This window comes from Phocoena sinus, chromosome 4, assembly GCF_008692025.1.
Source record: "Phocoena sinus isolate mPhoSin1 chromosome 4, mPhoSin1.pri, whole genome shotgun sequence".
Taxonomy (NCBI): Eukaryota; Metazoa; Chordata; class Mammalia; order Artiodactyla; family Phocoenidae; genus Phocoena; species Phocoena sinus.
Genome location: NC_045766.1, coordinates 145609029 through 145626909, shown reverse-complemented (window position 1 = coordinate 145626909; position 17881 = coordinate 145609029). Strand labels below are relative to the sequence as shown.

General features: G+C 58.6%; 1 protein-coding gene across 3 annotated transcripts; it reads left to right on the top strand.

The window, feature by feature from the left end:
* Positions 1-140: 140 nt before the first annotated feature.
* Positions 141-16717, top strand: FTCD (formimidoyltransferase cyclodeaminase). Of its 3 annotated transcripts, none has more exons than XM_032629305.1 (14): positions 141-278; positions 924-1107; positions 1755-1883; positions 2650-2738; positions 2830-3009; positions 4045-4182; positions 4269-4400; positions 10182-10243; positions 10580-10709; positions 10806-10967; positions 14335-14378; positions 14581-14719; positions 15344-15439; positions 16470-16717. In XM_032629305.1, exons 1-14 carry the CDS (start codon positions 225-227, stop codon positions 16554-16556), a joined length of 1626 nt encoding a protein of 541 aa, XP_032485196.1. In that variant the 5' UTR covers positions 141-224; the 3' UTR covers positions 16557-16717. The 3 variants fall into 3 exon arrangements, with proteins under 3 accessions (XP_032485196.1, XP_032485197.1, XP_032485195.1); XM_032629306.1 differs by having other exon boundaries at positions 195-278; positions 906-1107; positions 10580-10649; XM_032629304.1 differs by having other exon boundaries at positions 195-278; positions 906-1107.
* The last annotated feature ends 1164 nt before the right edge of the window (positions 16718-17881 follow it).

Genomic DNA, 17881 nt, shown 5'->3' with positions numbered 1-17881 from the left:
GTCACAGGCACTTCCTTTGCAGAGCCCACGCCCACGTGGGTGGAGGCCTCAGTCCTCGCCCTCCACTGGCAGCCTCTCGGGGTCCTGGCTCTGCCCCTCCCCCATCTACTCGGTTAATAAGAAGCCTGGCCCTGGGGTGGGGCGCCGCCTGAGGGCATAAAGGCCCTGCTGGCCTCCTTCCCACCTCTGCTGGCGTGAGGAGCGTCTACAGCAGGGCCTGGACCATGTCCCAGCTGGTGGAATGTGTCCCCAACTTCTCAGAGGGGAAGAGCCAGGAGGTGAGGCACCTGGGGGCGGCAGGGGCGGTGTAGGGGGCTCAGGGCAAGGAGACTGCGGCTCAGTGCGCGGTTTGGGGGATTGTCTTCTCTGGAAAGGGTGAGGAAGGTGGCAGCAGGCAGGCAGCCACGTCCTGGCCCAGGTCTGGGCCTGGGGTCCGGGCGGGTCACTTGGCCTCTTGTGTGAAAACAGGGCCCCTGAAGCCTGACCCCCAGGGCCATTTCAGGGTCCCCGGGGGGTACCCCATCTCCCTTTCCCACCTTCTGAGGTGGGTGGCGCTCTCATCCCCACGTGACCTGCAGGAAACTGAGGCACAGAGAGCTGGGCAGGCCTTCCTGCTGCCTCAGAAGCTTCCGGGCCCTTCACACTCCCCCACCCCAGATACAGGTGGCCTGTGGGCTGGGGCCCTGCCCCTCTGTGACCTTGGCCTGTGGGTCACCTCCTCGGGGCCCTGAGAGCCCCTGTGCCCGGGTTCTGCTTCCTGCCTCGGTTTCTCCCGGAGGGTGCTGCCCGGGCGCTGGCCCCCATATGCCCAGGTCCTCGCCCCGCGTCGTGTCTGAATGGGGGCAGGGCGGGCACGGCCCCTGCAGCTCCCGTCCCCTCTTCCGCGTGGGGAGACCGAGGCGCAGGCCTGGCTTTGTCCCCAGGTGATCGACGCCATCTCCCGAGCGGTGGTGCAGACCCCAGGCTGCGTGCTGCTGGACGTGGACGCTGGCCCCTCCACCAATCGCACCGTCTACACCTTCGTGGGGAGCCCCGAGGACGTGGTGGAGGGGGCCCTCAACGCCGCCCGGGTCGCCCACCAGCTCATCGACATGGGCAGGCACAGAGGTGAGGGCCCGAGTGCACGCGGCCGGCCTCGCCCGCAGGACTCGCCAAGGGCATGGGGCCATCGTGCTGGCTGGAGGCTCCTTGGACCCCGTCCACATTTCAGGGGGCCCTGGAGTGGCTGGCAGAGAGGTGATCGCACTCTGTGCAGGCCCTGGGCGGGGGTGGGGGACACAGCCCGATCTGTCAACAGCCCACAAACCAAACACGTTCTTTGGGAGGCAGGGTCAAAGGTCGGTGGACACACGGGGAGCTGGTCAAAAGGGCAGGTTCTCTGGACGCCCACAGAGGGGGAGGGAATTCACAAGAGATCCCAACTGGTGAAGAGAGATGGAGGCTTATCTCAGAGGAACCGCCTGGGGGGAGGGGGCCGCGGGGGCCGCCATCTGACCCGCAGTGGGACTCGGGTTCTGAGAAGGACCCTCTGTAAGGCAGCCGGGTGACGGCGCCCCTCCCTGAGGGCTCGGAGTTATCCTCTCGGCTCTTAGGAGAGGGAGGGGTTTACCCCTGAGATGCCGCAGAAATCGGGGGCTGCTTCTCCCGGGGCCCTGGGGTCAGTGCGGGTGTGCGTGTGCAGCGGGCTGGAGGGCAGGGTCTGCCCCGAGCTCCACACCTGGGCCCCAGCTTCCTCAGCCCCCATCTCTGTGCAGGGGAGCACCCTCGGATGGGCGCCCTGGACGTGTGCCCCTTCATCCCAGTGAGGGGCGTCACCATGGACGAATGCGTGCTCTGTGCTCAGGCCTTTGGCCAGCGGCTGGCAGAGGAGCTCTGTGTGCCAGGTGCGTGCCTGGGGAAGGGCGGCCTACCCCAGGGGCTCCCCCAGCCGGCCCCTCCTCACTTCACTTCACTTCCCAGCAGCCTCAACCATCCCTTGAGGCTCTCTGCTCTTGCATCCTTAAAAATGCATTTTAAGAAAAAAACCCAAAAACCCTACCATGCAGGTTTTTGACAGGTAGGAATATGTCCCGCTTCTCCTGCAATGGGACAAACCACAAGGACAGGGTCCCAGCTGTCAGGGAGGCAGGGACCGAGTAGCCGCTCTGTAAAGGACTTGAGCAGGATGGATGGGGAGCCCTAAACAGTCTCTTTGGGGAATTAACCAAATCAAGGAAAAGCCCAGCACAGGGCAGCAGGCGGACCTGTGAGCCCGGCCATAGGTCCAGCCCCCTGCAATGTGGCTGATGGACGGGTGTCACCTGCCCTGTGCAGGTGTCAGAGCTGGTGGTGAGTTTTGTTTTCTCTCCTCCTCGTTCCTTAATTTGCGGGCGTGTTGCTCGTTCAATGAAAATGCACTTTGGAGAGAAACACGAATATCCTTCCAGACCCTGTTGTGGGTGGGCAATGGCTTTTTCTGGGGCATCTGTGCAGGGGCAGTAAGGGTGGGCAGAGGAGGGGTCCTGGCCCATACAGAGTGCCCATCAGCGACCACCCACACCCATCTGACGGGACTCAGAGATGGGGGCGCTGCCAGCAAGACGGAGCTGCGGGAATGGGGGTCCTGCAGCGCCCGCCGGCCCAGGGCCTGACCGGCCAGGCCCCTTGCAGTGTACCTCTACGGCGAGGCAGCACGGACGGCCAGCCGCCGCTCTCTGCCGGCCATCCGGGCCGGGGAATACGAGGCCCTGCCTGAGAAGGTGCGGTGTCCCCTCCCAGTGGGCGGTCTGGGGGCGGACCCCGCAGGGTGGGCCCTCCTCCCCCTTCCCTCACCCACTGGTCTCCCCACAGCTCAAGCAGGCTGAGTGGGCGCCCGACTTCGGCCCCAGCTCCTTCGTCCCCAGCTGGGGGGCCACTGTCACGGGGGCGCGGAAGTTCCTCATCGCGTTCAACGTCAACCTGCTCAGCACCAGGGAGCAAGCGCACCGCATCGCCCTTGACCTCCGGGAGCAGGGCCGCGGGGCGGGCCAGGTGAGGGCGCGCGCGGGGTCGCCGTGAGGGCACCCGTGCCACCGCCGGAGAGGGCCCAGGCCCTGCCCCGTGCATGGGGCTGCTGACCAGCCTGCCTCGGGGTCCACGCCACGTGGGACCGGCAGGGTCGGGGTTCCAGGGTTTGAAGCTGGGGAGCAGGTCTTTAAGGACATTTTCCACGGAAGTTGCAGGGCTGCAGCTGTGGTTAAAATACTGCATCATTTACACACTGATAGGAAAACAGCCGCTTCTGCGCCCCAGGTACCCCTAGGTGCCCCCATGTACCTCCAGATGCCTCAGGTACTTCCAGGTACCCCCAGGTGCCCTGATCCACCCAGTCTGCCATCATAGCTGTCACCTAGTGTGAGTATCGCTCCTGCAGAAAGTTCGAGCTGGACACAGACACAGAGACACCCGGTGAAGGAGGCCCTGCCCACCTGTCAGGCCCCACTCCCAGAGCCCTGGGCCTTCCAGGCAGCTGAGGCCCTGGGAGCCCAGCTTCCCTGCCGAATGCTCAGTTGTCTGCAAACACAATACACAAACACGGCAACTCCCGAATCCTTCTCTGTGCTCTGCTGACGTGAAGGGTCTGCTAAGCCCGAACGGTAGACTGAGTCGCCCCAGGCAGTGAGGGCCAGGAGCTGGCCTCTGGGGCAAGGGGTGGAAGGGGTGGGAGGTAGGGACCCGCCCCCAGGACAGGGACGTGGGCGGGATGCCCAGGCCGCCCGGCCTGGTCTGAGCCTGTGGCTTGTGCAGGGCAGGCCCCGCGGCACCGACCCTTCGGGGCCTTGGTTTCCCGTGGTGGGCAGGCCCTTTCCCAGCTCAGATGAGAATGGGCGAGTGAGGAACAGACCTGCCTGAAGCCGGCTGCCCGGCTGCACCGCACAGTCTTCAGGCCACGGCCCCCCTCGTCCAGGTGTCTGGCGTGGAAGGGAGCCCTCTGGCTGGCTGGGGGATGCAGGGGGAAGGGGCTCTCAGTGTGGGGTGCAGGAGAGGCTGGGCGGGGCCGGGCTGGGCAAGCCTTCTCCTTGACAGCCAGGACGCCTGAGAAAGGTGCAAGGCATCGGCTGGTACCTGGATGAGAAGAACCTGGCTCAGGTGTCTATGAACCTCCTGGACTTTGAGGTCACAGGGCTGCACACGGTCTACGAGGAGACCTGCAGAGAAGCCCAGGTGAGCAGGGTGGGTCCCTTCCCCTGTCTCTCAAGCCCAGCCCCCTGGGCGCTGAATCCCCAACCTCCGACCTCTGACCTCTGCAGGAGCTGAGCCTCCCAGTGGTGGGCTCGCAGCTGGTGGGCCTGGTGCCTCTGAAGGCCCTGCTGGACGTGGCCGCCTTCTACTGCGAGAAGGAGAACCTCTTCGTCCTGGAGGAGGGGCAGCGGCTCCGGCTGGTGGGTGGGGCTGGGGGTGAGTCAGGGAGCAGGTCGGGGGCTCCGGACGCCTGCACCCCGGGCCTGGGGCCCTGTCTGCGGGGCCAGGCCTCCTCCTTCTTTGTTTTCTTGTCTGTGCCTGGAAGTTGAGATCACACTGTTTTCACTTGGGGGACACTGTTGAGGTTTTCTCTGTGACCTAAAATGTGTTCAGTCTTGTGAAACTTCAGCGGAGAGGACGGGGCCCGGTGCCTGTCCTGGAGCCGCGTCCCGCGGATGGAAGGACCTGCCCCTCGTCCGCTCCCTGCCTGTTGGGATTTGGGTGTGTGAATCTAGTGTCCGTGGGTTATTCACAAAGTTGTTCCTTTGGTCCCAGGTCCTACCGCCTGCTCTGGGTGTGGCCGTCCTTCTCAGTCCTGTTGCTCTGGCCTCGGAGTCATTTTGTCTTGAGGGCGTTTCTTATAATGAACACGTGATTGGATTTCTCTGAAAGTTTTATTTATTTATTTTTGGCCGCGTTGGGTCTTCGTTGCTGGGCGCCGGCTTTCTCTAGTTGCGGCGAGCGGGAGCTGTTCTTCGTTGCGGTGCGCGGACTTCTCATTGCGGTGGCTTCTCTTGTTGCGGAGCACGGGCTCTAGGCGCGCGGGCTTCAGTAGTTGTGGCTCACGGGCTTAGTTGCTCTGTGGCATGTGCGATCCTTCCGGACCAGGGCTCGAATCCGTGTCCCCTGCATCGGCAGGTGGATTCTTAACCACTGTGCCACCAGGGAAGCCCTCTCTGAAAGCTTTTGTCTTTTGGTAGTTGAGTTTATCCTTTTGTATCTAGTAATTTAGCAGGTATGTCTGGACTTACTGTTGTCCTAGTTTTAGGCATGAGAGTATGGTTTCCTTTGGGCTGTATGGAGGAGTTAGTCTATTTTTAGGGATTCTGGTAATTACCTTATAACAATATATTTATCTCTATTTTTTGATTTATTAATTAAAAAACTTTATCCAAATGTATCAGTTTGACTTAATTTTTATCAGCACAGGCACCTTGGAGATAGCATAGCTTTGGTTCTAGGCCCCTGCAAGAAAGCGAATATCGTAATAAAGCAACTCACACGATTTCTTTGGTGTCCTAGTGTGTATAAAAGTTATGTTTACACTAGACTGTAGTCTATTAAGTTTGCAATACTATTATGTCTAAAAAAGCTGTGTACATACTTACTTTAAAAGTACTTTATTGCCAAAAAGTGCGAACCGTCATCTGAGCTTACAGAGAGTAGTGATCTTTGTGTCGGCGGAGGATTTGAAATACCGCAAGAATTACCAAAATGTGACACAGAGACACAAAGTGAGCAGATGCTGTTGGAAAAATGGTGCCAGTAGACTTGCTTGAAGCAGGGTTGCCACAAACCTTCAATTTGTCAGAAATGTACTATCTGTGAAGTGCGGTAGAGGGAGGTCTGCCTTTTGCTGGGTGGCGGAAGCCAACAGAGCGTATACTCAGCGGTGTAGCTTTGAAGAAATAATCATCTGAAAGCATAATATACACTTTAAGAAAAGAATCTACATTCCCATAACATGAGACACAGGAAATGAATGAGAAAGTAACTACACAGCATTTACTGCTGTCTTTCTTCCTTCTCTATTTCCTGAGTTTTTAGACTTGTGCTATTTTTTAGGGAGCTGGTTATTTTGGTGCTTAAATATTTTTTCAGTTGTTTAAATTATGGTAAAATAGACATGACATAAAGTTTGTCGTCTTTTAACCATTTTTAAGTGCGCTGGCCACTGGTGTATGTGTATAAAGCTGTGCAGCTGGCACCAGTGTCCGGGATGGGGTTTCCTATTTCTGCAAAAGACGTTGTCAGGACTGTGATGGGGCTCGCGCTGACTCCGCAGGCCACTTTGGGTGGTGGTGCTGTCTTACAGCACTGTCTTTCCAGCCCTGGACGTGGGCTGTGTTCCCCTTCGTTTGTCTTTGCCTTCTTTCATCATGTTTTGTAGTTTTCATTGTAGTCTTTCACCTCCTTGGTTAAGTTAATTAATTCCTAAGTATTTTATGCTATTGAAAACGGAATTGTTTTTGTAATTTCTTTTTCGGGTTGTTCACTGTTAGTGTTTAGAAATGCACTGACCTTTGTGTGTTGACTTTGTATCCTGCTACCTTGCTGAATTCATTTATTAGTTCTAGGTGCTTAACTTTTTAAGTTTAAATAATGTATTTAATCCTTTAGCTGTTTATCAATATTAGACAATGTCTGTTGACTCCTGGTGAAGAGAGACAAAAAAGTTAATGCGCTTGTGTGAATGGTCATCTCTGTTCCAGATTTAAATTGCTTTGTTGTTATTTTTACATTGTCAGCGTATAACATTGACCTTCTGTAACCATATCCACACATACTAAATACCCACAGATGTTTAATCTTGGTTCTATACACAAGTGAGGTCACTATGCATCTCTGTCCTTTCCCATCTGTCTGGCTGGATTTCACAGACAAGCAGATTTTTAAAGAAAGGCTCACAGGGGCTTTATTCTGTGGGTTCTGGCAGGTTTGGGAATGTCTTTCTGTGACATTATGCTTTTTGCAAGACCGTAGGACAACCAAAAACTCAGGTCACAAGTCTTTTCCTGAGAACGTTGCAAACACGTTGTTACCACCTTTGGAATGAATGTCCCTGTGTGGAGGTCTAAGGCTAACCCTAACCTGGGGGCCGGTTCTTTCTCCTGGACGCTTGAAGAATTCCATCTTTATCCTTGAGAGTCAGCGACTCTGCCACAAGAGTCTTGCTGTGGATTGCTCTGCATCATTGTTTTCTCTGGAACAGGGTTTCTTGTGATTCACAGGTTCATTCTTGTTTAGCTTCAGGAATATTTTCTTCCGTTGTATTTTTGATCCAGTTTTTGGTCCTTTCACTTTACCGACACCCGTTACACTGTGGTAGCATTTTCTTCCACATATTCTGCCTTTTTTGTACTTTCTTTCCCCCGTATTCACTGTGGTTTTCTCAGGCTTCATTTTGCAATCACTGATGCAGTTTATGGCTGGGTCTATTCTCTTTCTAGCAGTTACAAAGTTTTGTGTAACTTTTTATCTTGATGTAATTTCCTACTCGCAGAAGAGGTGCGAGTACAGTACCAGGAGCTCTTTTATGCGCTCCAGGTTCACCTATTGTTGCATTTTGCCCCATCTGCTGTATCACTCTATTTCTGTATTCCACGCATAATCATATTTTTTTCTGGAACATTTTAAAGTAGATTGAAGACACTGTGCCCTTTACCCCTTGTTTATTCAGGGTGTAATTCTTAAGATCAAGGACGTTCTCTTACACAATCACAGTGCAATGATCAAAACCGGGAAATCCAGCACGGTACAGCCTGGCGTCTAATCTGCAGACCGGAATCAAATCGCATCAGTGCCCCCCTGTCCATGGTCTGCCCCAGAGCAGCAGTGGGTTCGGCTGGCTTGTCTTTTATGGCCTTTAATCTGGATCAGGTCCCCAGTGCTCCCCGTCTTTCCTTGACCGTGACGGACTGTGGAACACCAGCTGGTGGCTTTGTGAAGCGCGGCTCGCTGGGCGCCGGGCTGACCTGTCTCAGGGCTGGGTGCGCTTGTGCGTTTCTGGCAGGAGTAGCACAGAAGTGACAGAGTGCCCCCCTCAGGGCGTTACCTGGGTCCTCTGGTCGAGCTGGTATCCCTGACCCAGGGTCATCACTGCAGTGTTTCTGTTTTCCTTTTGTTGTCAATAAGAACTCCCTGGGGAGGTAGTTTAAGAATGTGTAAATGACCTGTTCCTCTTAAAATTCCAGCCGCAAGTATTAGGAGCATGGAGAATTTTCTAACTTCATCCTTTTTCTCTAAGAAGCTTTCACCTCTCCCACATTTATTTATTCCTTATTAATGTGTTTGACTCTCTCTACTGTCTTTTTTTTTTTTTTTTTTTTTTGCGGTACACGGACCTCTCACTGTTGTGGCCCCTCCCGTTGCGGAGCACAGGCTCCGGACGCGCAGGCTCAGCGGCCATGGCTCACGGGCCCAGCCGCTCCACGGCATGCGGGATCGTCCCGGACCGGGTCATGAACCTGTGTCCCCTGCATCGGCAGGCGGACTCTCAGCCACTGCGCCACCAGGGAAGCCCTCTATGTCTTTTTTTTTTTTTTTTTTTTTTTTTTTTTTTTTTTTAAATTAATTCATTTATTTATTTATTTATTTTTGGCTGTGTAGGGTCTTCGTTTCTGTGCGAGGGCTTTCTCTAGTTGCGGCGAGCGGGGGCCACTCTTCATCGCCGTGCACGGGCCTCTCACTGTCGTGGCCTCTCTTGTTGCGGAGCACAGGCTCCAGACACACAGGCTCAGTAGTTGTGGCTCACGGGCCCAGTCGCTCCGTGGCATGTGGGATCTTCCCAGACCAGGGCTCGAACCCGTGTCCCCTGCATTGGCAGGCAGATTCTCAACCACTGCGCCACCAGGGAAGCCCCTCTATGTCTTTTAAAACATATTATTTTATATCTTTTATCTGAAAGTGCTGAGGTCTGCGGTCTTTGAAGGTCTGATTTTGCAAACTGTTGTGTCTGCTGGTTCTAATGGTGGTGCTTCTTCACGTGCTTTGTGATTTTTGATTGTGAGTGCCTGTTCTTTAGAGTTTCGTCTGTGGTAATTCTTGGTCACCTGGTTTACTTTGTATTTGCCTCTGTTAGATGTTTGGACCACTTTAGACGAGGCTTTTGCTTGGAGCTTTGGCGCCACACAGGAAGAGAATTCTGTGTGAACGGTGGCCCACCTCCCCGTCAGGTTAGAATTTCCAGGAAAGATTTTTTTTCGTGCTTCACCAAACGGAAAGCCGCGACTGGGAAGTATCCCAATATTTCCTGTGATGGGCGGTTTTTCCCAGATTCATCCTTGGAGATGTCCTCTTTCAAGGGTCTCCCGTCTGACACAGCTCTTGTGGGCTCGAGACCACCCCTACTCGTGAGAGGTCTCAGATGTCTCCAGGGTGGACCCAGCTTCTGGGAGAGGAGGTCTTTCTGGGCATTTCTGGTCACTTCTGGCTGTGAATGGTTTCCTTTACTTTCTGCCAGCTTTGCCGGGTGCTGAGTTCCATTCTGACAGTTCTGTTCCTCACCCTGAGGTTTTCTGCGGCAGGCGGGCTGCTTGCTGGCTCTACCGCCAGCTCTCGGGCGCTCTCGGCCCCATTTCCACATCCTCAGGGAGACCTCATGACCATCCCCTGGGACCTGCTGCTTCGTTTCCCTCAAGCTGCACTTGTCATTTTCTGTTTTGTGTGGAACATATCACCTGTGTGGCTCAGAGGGGTTGGAACTGTGTGACGGCATCGAGCATTATAAAGTGTCCTGAGTGGTTTTTGGTGGAAAGAATTCTACTCCAAAATGGGGATATTTCCAACTTAACGTTGAATTGGGGTAAAATTCACTTTTCCTCACATATCAAGTCTCACATTTGGGCAGACCACGCAGCTCCCAGCCTTTAAGAACCAGAGAGACCCTGACACCCGAGGAGCTGGAATCCTGTCCAAAGAGGCAGTTTTCTTGGTCCCTTTCTAGCACAGGCTCTTGTGGGGGCAGGATGGGGTCACCACGGGCCTTGGTCTCCCTGGAGCAGCACGGTGGGTGGGTGGTGTGTCCGGAGCCCAGGTAGGGTACCTGCTTTCGGCGAGGCCTTCAGCCGGCAGGGCTGCTGGTGGGCATGGGGTGTGGCAGCTGTGCCCCTGCAGGCTCCCCACCAGGGCGGGGTGCCCCGCGGGCGGCAGGGGTGGGACCTACCGGTCAAGGGGACTCCACTCACCGGCCCCTCTTCCAGGTGGTGAACCGGCTGGGCCTGGACTCCCTGTCCCCCTTCAACCCCAAGGAGCGGATCATCGAGTGAGCAGCCCCCGCCCCCTGCCCCTGCGTGGAGACCCCCTCAGTCCTCCAGAGCTCTGCTCTGTCGCCAGGCGTGGGGCTGGGAGCTTGCTGGGGGGCCCGGTGGGGTCCCGACAAGGTCCCACTCTGTCCTCACGCAGCTCCTGGCTGGTCACAGCCCCTCCCCGGGGCAGCCACTCTGCATATTGGACCCACATCCTTGCCCCCCACACACTGGTGCGAATGAGGGGCCCCCGGCCTGGCCAACCCCACCCTTACGGCCTGGCTGCAACGACCCAGGACCCTGTCCCCGCCCCTGCACGATGCAGACCCTCACTCCCAGCCCCACTCCTGCAGGTACCTGGTCCCCGAGGTCAGCCCAGAACAGAGCCTGGTTGACCAGCCCCTGCGCACCTTTGTCCGTGAGGTGGGCGCCCGCTCGGCAGCCCCAGGGGGCGGTTCCGTGGCCGCAGCCAGTGCAGCCATGGTGAGTGGGGCCTGGGCCAGGATGCGGGGGGGACGGCCGGGCTTGGGGGCGTCGCCCAGCCTGGGGCTGGTCCCACGCACAGGGCACTCTCCCCAGGGTGCCGCGCTGGCCTCCATGGCCGGCCTCATGACCTACGGGCGGCGCCAGTTCGAACACCTGGATGCGACCGTGCGGCGCCTGGTCCCACCCTTCCACACGGCCTTGACTGAGCTGACCGCGATGGTGGACGCCGACGCCCGGGCCTTTGAGGCCTACCTGGTGAGTGTGCAGACGGGCCTCCATCACCAGCCCCGCAGAGGCAGCCCCGAGGGAGAGTGGGGTCGGTGGATAGTACGGGGTCCGGACGAGAGAAAAGTGGGTCAGGGTCACAGGGGGAGGGGGAGGGGCTGCCACGAGCACAGTTGTCTGTAGACCCTGGGGGCTGGAGGGAGGAGACAGTGGTCTAGCCCTTCTTGGGCACTCCCCTCCCCCCACCCCCCACACCCCCCCCCTGCCCCCCCCCCCCCCCCCCCCGCTCGTGCAGGGCCAAGCTCGGCGGGTGTGGTGCAGGCGTGACTCCAGGTCGGGGTCTCTGCAGGCTGGGGGAGGGGCAAGAAGGGCACCTGTCCTGAGGGTCAGCCAGGCTCAGCGTCCCCCTGCCCACGTCCCTGAGTCCCGCTGATGGGTGACGCGCAGACCTGCAGATGCCGGAGGAAAACAAAGTCCCCAGGGAAGAGCTCCCATCCCGGGAAGGGCGGGAACAGGAATCTTCACAGAAGAAACGCTGTGGGTCATGGTCTCAGAGATCAGAGAAGATGTTCAGCCATGAGACACAAAGGGCCCCCGGGGGGCCGGGCACTTTCAGCAGCACAGGACGTGGGCGGCTGCATCCAGGCAGTGCCCATCCAGGGGGCAGTGGAGGAGGGACGTCCATCAGACCGGGCGGGGGATGGGGAACTTGCAGGAAGGTCGAGGTCCGAATTCAAGGTCAAGAAGCCCCAGGCGTGTCTGAGGGCAGATACAGCAGAGAGGACCCGAGAGAGGCGGCAATGAGGGCGCTCGTACCCCACGGGGGTAGGAAGACACGCCTGGGAAGGAATGAGCTCCCGACAGACAGCAGGCATCCAGAGCCGCCTCGGGGGTGGGTGGGGGACGGGGCAGGAGGACCTGGGCCAGGCGACCTCGGGGGCTGCTGGGCTGGGCGCCCCGACGTGAGTGCCGCATCCGCACGGGGACAGTCTAGGATGTCGCATTGCGGGAGGAGGTGACCCTGCGACAGAAGCTGGGTCCCCGGGGGCGGGGTACAGAGACTGATCACCTTTCCCCTATGCTCTTTTACGTTTTAATTTCATTCATTTGCTTTTTAAAATGGGCGAAAGCTTCAGGGGTTCAGAGTTCACAGGGGCAGAGGGCAGCTGGTGTGTTGTCCCCCTGCCCAAGCAGGTGCAGCCCCAGTGCGTACGTCTCCCTGAGATGTTTGTGTGCATTTGGGCAGAACTGGGTCTCCCCTTTCTCCTCCTTTCTTACGCAAATGGCGTCAGGCAGATGTCCAGTTGCAGCTTGCATATTTCACCTTACGTCCTCCTGGAGCAGGGACATCCCCGGCTCAGTGGCCCGGTGTTCTGGGGTCGCCTGGGGTGGAGGCCTTGGACCAGCCCTGTTGGGGATTCTGGCCAGGTCCAGTCAGCACCTGGGACAGGCAGTGTGGACAGCTGGCCTCCGTCACTGAGCACTCGGTGGACGGGCTGTAGGAGCGACTCGGGGACGGGCTTTCCCCCCAGGGCGGGTGTGTTTCCCACGTGGAGGGTGCTGCCCAGTGGCCCTTGCAGAGGTTGTGTGGATCGAGCCCTGGAGTGGCCCTCCCGCCGTCTGCCCCGACACCGCAGCCACCGGACCTGGTGGTCACGTGCGTCTCTTGGTGCTGCCCAGGTGCAAGCGTCTCACGTGGGCGGGGCAGGGGGAGGAGCGTTTTCATACTTTCTGCAGCGGTTTTATTTCCTTCTCAGGAAAGTGAGGTGTCCTTTTCTTCTCTGTTCTGCGTGGTGCTGCCTAGGCCTTTTCATAAGCCAGGGAGTCTCAGCTTGTTTGACTTTCAACTTTGCTTGTGCTGGTTTCTGACCCTAAGAGCCTTGTGTTTTTACGTCGTCGAATATTCAGTCTTTCTTTTGCTCTTTCCTTGGTGTTGTGTCGTAGTTTAAACGGCCTCCCCAGGCCAGAATTATTGAACTTCTCTCAGGATACCTCTAGCTACCTGTGGTCTGAGACACTTCAGACACTGAGAGGGGCTTGAGTAGAGGCATCAGCGTGCATATGAGTAATAACACGTAATTAAAGACAGATATTAAACATTCTGACCACTAGAGATCAGAAATAAGACAAATATAAAACAACTGGGGGGGGCAGTAGGAAAATGAAAATCTGATCCAAAGGCAGGAAGGAAAAAGAAAAGTAGTCAGCAAAGAGGTGTGGTTTAGAGAAAACCTAACATAAATGGTTAGACTGAAGACACACCCGACCGGCAATCACACACACACACGTGTGAGTGTGGTAGACGCTGCACTGGTCTATGTCCCCAGTGAGCAGCAGGAAGACAGACTTTTGAACAAAACTAAGAAAACATCCTTATCTTGCACCGAACACATGAGCGATCTCTAGGTGGAGTCAGCAAACAAACCTCACAGTGAGTCAGAGAATAAATCAAACTGCAGCCCTGAGGGTGGGCAGCCCCCCTCAGCCAGGCACAGACGTGGCCACGTGAAAGTCAGACGACTAAAACAAGCAAAGTTCTGCCCAGTGGAGACCCTCCTGCCCCCCCACCCCCCCCCTGACCTGGGTCTGCGGCAGAGTCAGCAGGTTCCCGTGTTCGGGAGGAGCTGCTGTGGGTCCACACGGAAGAGAGACACGTGTCACAGGAGACAGGAGGCCGGAGGGGCGCCCAGGGAGACTAGGGCACGTCAGGATGGTGACAGAACCCGGTTCAGGTCGGGTCCAGGATGGTCACAGAATCTGGTTCTGGTCGGGTCAGGATGCTGATCGAATCCGGTTCGGGTCGGGTCCAGGGATCCTTTACGCTCACGCAGCGTTGATGGACCAGCTGACTGTTAACGGCTTTGGGCGGAGATTTGGTGAAACCTACAAAACCAGCAGGGCACGTTCCCCACCGGCTACGCCTTTGGACCCGGCACGCAGGCCTAGGGTGCTGGTGTGAGCGAGCGGGGCTGGACGGGTGCTCACAGCACGGGGTGCGGGATGGGGGAGGCCTGCCCGGCAGCGGCGAGGTGAGCGACACATGGGCTGAGGGCTCCTCAGGGGAGGCCTGGGTTGTGTGGCCCCTCGGGGATGCGCGGACACGGCCTGAACCGGTACACCTGGACTTCGGGGGTTGTGCGGTTGCCTTGCCTGGAGGCTGGGAGGCCTGTGGCTGGAGAATCCGCTCCCCTCCACCCTCCTCTCCAGCCTCCAGTGCTGACCACACGGGGCCTTGCTCCGGGTCGCCTGCCCTCCTCTGTTAGGGGCCCAGGGCTCTAATCCACGGAACCGACCTCGGGGGTGGTGTGGGCCCTGCGTGAAGCCCCTCCCTGCCCCAGGCTCCCGTGTCCCCTCATCACAGTCAGTCACCCGCGTGTTTCTGTGTTTGCTCCGGCAGAAAGCAACGAAGCTGCCCAAGAACACACCTGAGGACAAGGACAGGTGAGTGCAGTGGTGGCTGCGGACATCCGGACGCCTCAGGAGGCCCTGGTACCAGTCAGTCCCCCACTGGTGTGTGTTGTGATTGAAGAACAGTTTCCCTGTGGTCCCCACCCTGGTTCTGTCTGCTCAGAGCGGAGCCATCAGGTGAGTCCAGCAGTGTCTGGGCGCCCCGGGCTCTAACCACTGACCCTCTTGCTTCCAGACGCGCGGCTGCCCTGCAGGAGGGGCTGAGGCGGGCGGTGGCCGTGCCCCTGGCGCTGGCGGAGTTGGTGACCTCGCTGTGGCCGGCGCTGCAGGAGCTGGCCCTGTGCGCGAACCTGGCTTGCCGGTCGGACCTGCAGGTACGCTGTGGAGCCCCGCTACGGGGGCGACGTGCGGGGGGCACTGGGCATCACAGCTTTTCACCAAGCCGGGCAGGCACAAGCGCTCACAGGGCGTTTCGGTCAGTCTCAGCCCGCAGGGCCGGCTCCGTCACCCATTAAGTTCTTGTGCAAGGTTGTGCGGCAGAGAGAAGCAGAAACTCGAGTGTGTCTCCAGAGGCCACCCCTAACCATCCCCCAGACCCCGTCCCTTCCCTCCTTCCCACCGCCCCTCTTCCAGAAAACCCAGGGGCTTGCAGATGTGCACAGGCACCCCTGTCCGCAGCCCATGCCGTGCGCAGAGGCTCGGGGACCAGGAACGTCAGGGCCGGCTCTGCGTGTCCGCAGCCCATCCTGAGGGGAGGAGCCTCGTTTCCTTGGGCTGGTTGTTATATCCGCCTCTGGAGGGGGCCAGGCCGAGCTGCTTCTCTCTGTGGGGAGAGGGCCGGCCCTGCCGCCTGGAGGGAACCCTTGGGCTGGTCAGTTTGCCGTCTTCACGAATGAGGCGTGAGGCCCCCAGGCCGTGCCCCTGGGCTGAGGAATGGGCAGGGCAAGGCCCTGCTGCCCCCCGGTACCGACGAGGGCCCTGCCCCTTGGCTGTTGTAGGTGGCGGTGAAGGCCCTGGAGACGGGTGTGTTTGGCGCGTATTTTAATGTGCTCATCAACCTGAAGGATGTCACCGATGACGCGTTTAAGGACCAGGTGGGCAGGGGTGTGGGCCGGGCCTGCCGAGGGCACTGGAGGCTGCCCTCGGGCCGTGGCTCCCAGACCTGGGGCCCAGGGCACCTGGCCAGCAGGTCCTCAAGGGAGGGAAGTGTCCATCAGATAAGTAATTCCTCTAGCTCCTGCGGGTGGACGAGGCCTGGCCGGCAGAACGCAGGCGTCGGGGACGGCCGGGGCCGCCTTTCAGCACCTCTGTGGAGGCAGGTGGCCTGGGGGCATGCCGGCACCCCCTAGTCCCCTCCCGGGGGGCTCTGGCCAGGGCTGGGGTCTCTCCCAGGTGGGCTGGGCTGTAGCGCTGACAGCACAGGGTCTCAAAGAACAGGCTGCAGCCTAAGCCGTGCTCCCACTTCAGCGTTTGTGATCATTTCCTTGTTACTGTTTATTGGAGGAAAATTCACAAAACGTGCAGCTCACTGTGTGAGATGATACAATTCAGTGGCGTTAAGCACACTTACGGGGTTGCGAGACCGCCACCTCTATCAAGGTCTGGGACATTCTCATCACTCCAAAGGATGCCCCACAGTCACCCCCATTCCCAGCCCTGGCCACTGCCCATGTGTCTCTGTGATTTTGTGACGATCTTTAAAAAGTGATTTCGCGGCTTGGAATGGGAGGGCCACGGCCTTTTCGAGCGTCAGCCTGTCCCCACCTGCCTCTCCAGCTGGGCTGGGCTTGGCCATCAGGGAAGGCCCTGTCCACCATGGAAGCATTGAGATAATGGACAGGCCGCTTGAGCTCTGGCCCTTAAGGCCTCAAGGACACAGCCCTGTCCTTGGCAGTCATGGCTAAAGTGGGGAGACCGGGAGGGTGGGGGCTGGCTGGCCCCAAATCTCAGGAAAGACAGAGGGGCCCCTCCCATCACCACCAAGAGACCCACGAGGAGCTGGGGACCCCTAGGTCAGGGGCTTGGGGTCACCCAGAGTGGACAGCCCAGGGAGGTGGCGGGGAGGTGGGGCCAGCGGGGTTGGTGGCGGGCTTGGGGTGGTGACGGGCCCCCTGTGTCTGTCAGGTCCGCCAGCGCATCTCCGGCCTCCTGCAGGAAGCCAAGACCCAGGCGGCACTGGTGCTGGACCAGCTGGAGGCCCGGCGGGAGTGATGGCCGGGCGGGGGACCTCACTGGACCCTGCTTCCCCTTGAGGCCCTTCCAGACACATCCCATGGGGCCCAGAGAGGGGAGGGTGTGAGGGGCAGGTGTGTCTGGGTTCGTGGTGTCACCTTCTGTCACCTGGGGCCTCCAGTAAAGTGAGGACACACTGATGCCTGTGGGGTGCATGCAGGGGATCAGTGGGCGGGCGGGGGGAGGGCTGAGCCGAGCGGCTGGGACGGGGACCCCGTGAGGTGCCAGTGTGGGGAGGCAGGTGGGGGGAAATGGAGGTGCAGCCCAAGGTGACACAGGGTCCCAGAGCACCTGGAGTCCTGGGGGAAAGAGCCCGTCACATGGAGGGGTGAAGGCCGCGCTGCCTGATGGGCGGGGACCTGCCGAGGTGAGGACAGGCAGAGGGCCGGGAGTTCCTGGGGAGGTGCTGCTGACATGCGGCCGGGTCCCACGTCCTGGCGGGAGAGCTCAAAGCGTTGGACCTGGGCTCTGGGAGGGGGGTCCTGGGCACTGGGCACCGACTTCCCTCAGTGGAAGCTCAGGGGCTGAGGCCCAGTGGTGGGGGTCCCAGGAGGGTCCCTGCAGGGCCTGGGCAGTGAGGGAGGTGGGGGTGCGGTGGAGAGCCCCCTGGGCTGGGGGCAACCGACCTGGTCCAGGTGCTGCAGAGCCAATGATGCCCGAGGGAGGGACGAGGGATCCTGGGGGGCGAGAGGTGTGTGTGGGGCCCTGCGGGGATCGTGGGAGAGGCCCGGGCAGGCAGCCGTGTTGCCCCAGTAGGGCAGCATCCTTGAGGCTTGGAGCTGTAAGCGTGCGAGCGTCGGCGTTACTTGAGGAGGGCCAGGAGACACCAGGAGCTGCAGGAGGGCCCCAACCTGTTCTTTTAAAATAGGCAACGCATCACGTAGTTCAAAAACCAGGGCTGTGCAGAGAGTCCCCACCACCTGGTCCCCAGCAGCCTTTGCGTAACCTCTTCAGGAGATCACTGAATTCCCTCTTTGTGCCCATTCAGTGTTCATGCAAACACAAACACAGTGCACATATACTCTTCATTCTTGCTTGACTGCGTTAAGAGGGCAGATCAAATGCTGACTTCTGTTCTAGTTAACACGCTAGCCTGGAGGCCATGGCCCGGAGCCCTTTCACATCAGCTTTTATTTTAGAGACTCCTGCTTACTTTATTCACTTGTCCTTTCTCCGTGTTTCCTTCACCATTTCATTGTGAAATAGAAGATACGTTCAGGAAGCTGCACGTCCTGATCGGCCTTCTCCCGTCACAGACCCCTTCTCACCCTGACCCCTGACCCCAACGGCCCTGCTCCACGGTG

Coding starts and splice junctions, on each gene's coding strand:
- FTCD (XM_032629304.1), top strand. CDS start 225: ATGTCCCAGCTGGTGGAATGTGTCCCCAACTTCTCAGAGGGGAAGAGC. Junction 10,244..10,579: donor CCCAAGGAGCGGATCATCGA/GTGAGCAGCCCC, acceptor CCACTCCTGCAG/GTACCTGGTCCCCGAGGTCA. Junction 10,968..14,334: donor GGGCCTTTGAGGCCTACCTG/GTGAGTGTGCAG, acceptor TTGCTCCGGCAG/AAAGCAACGAAGCTGCCCAA.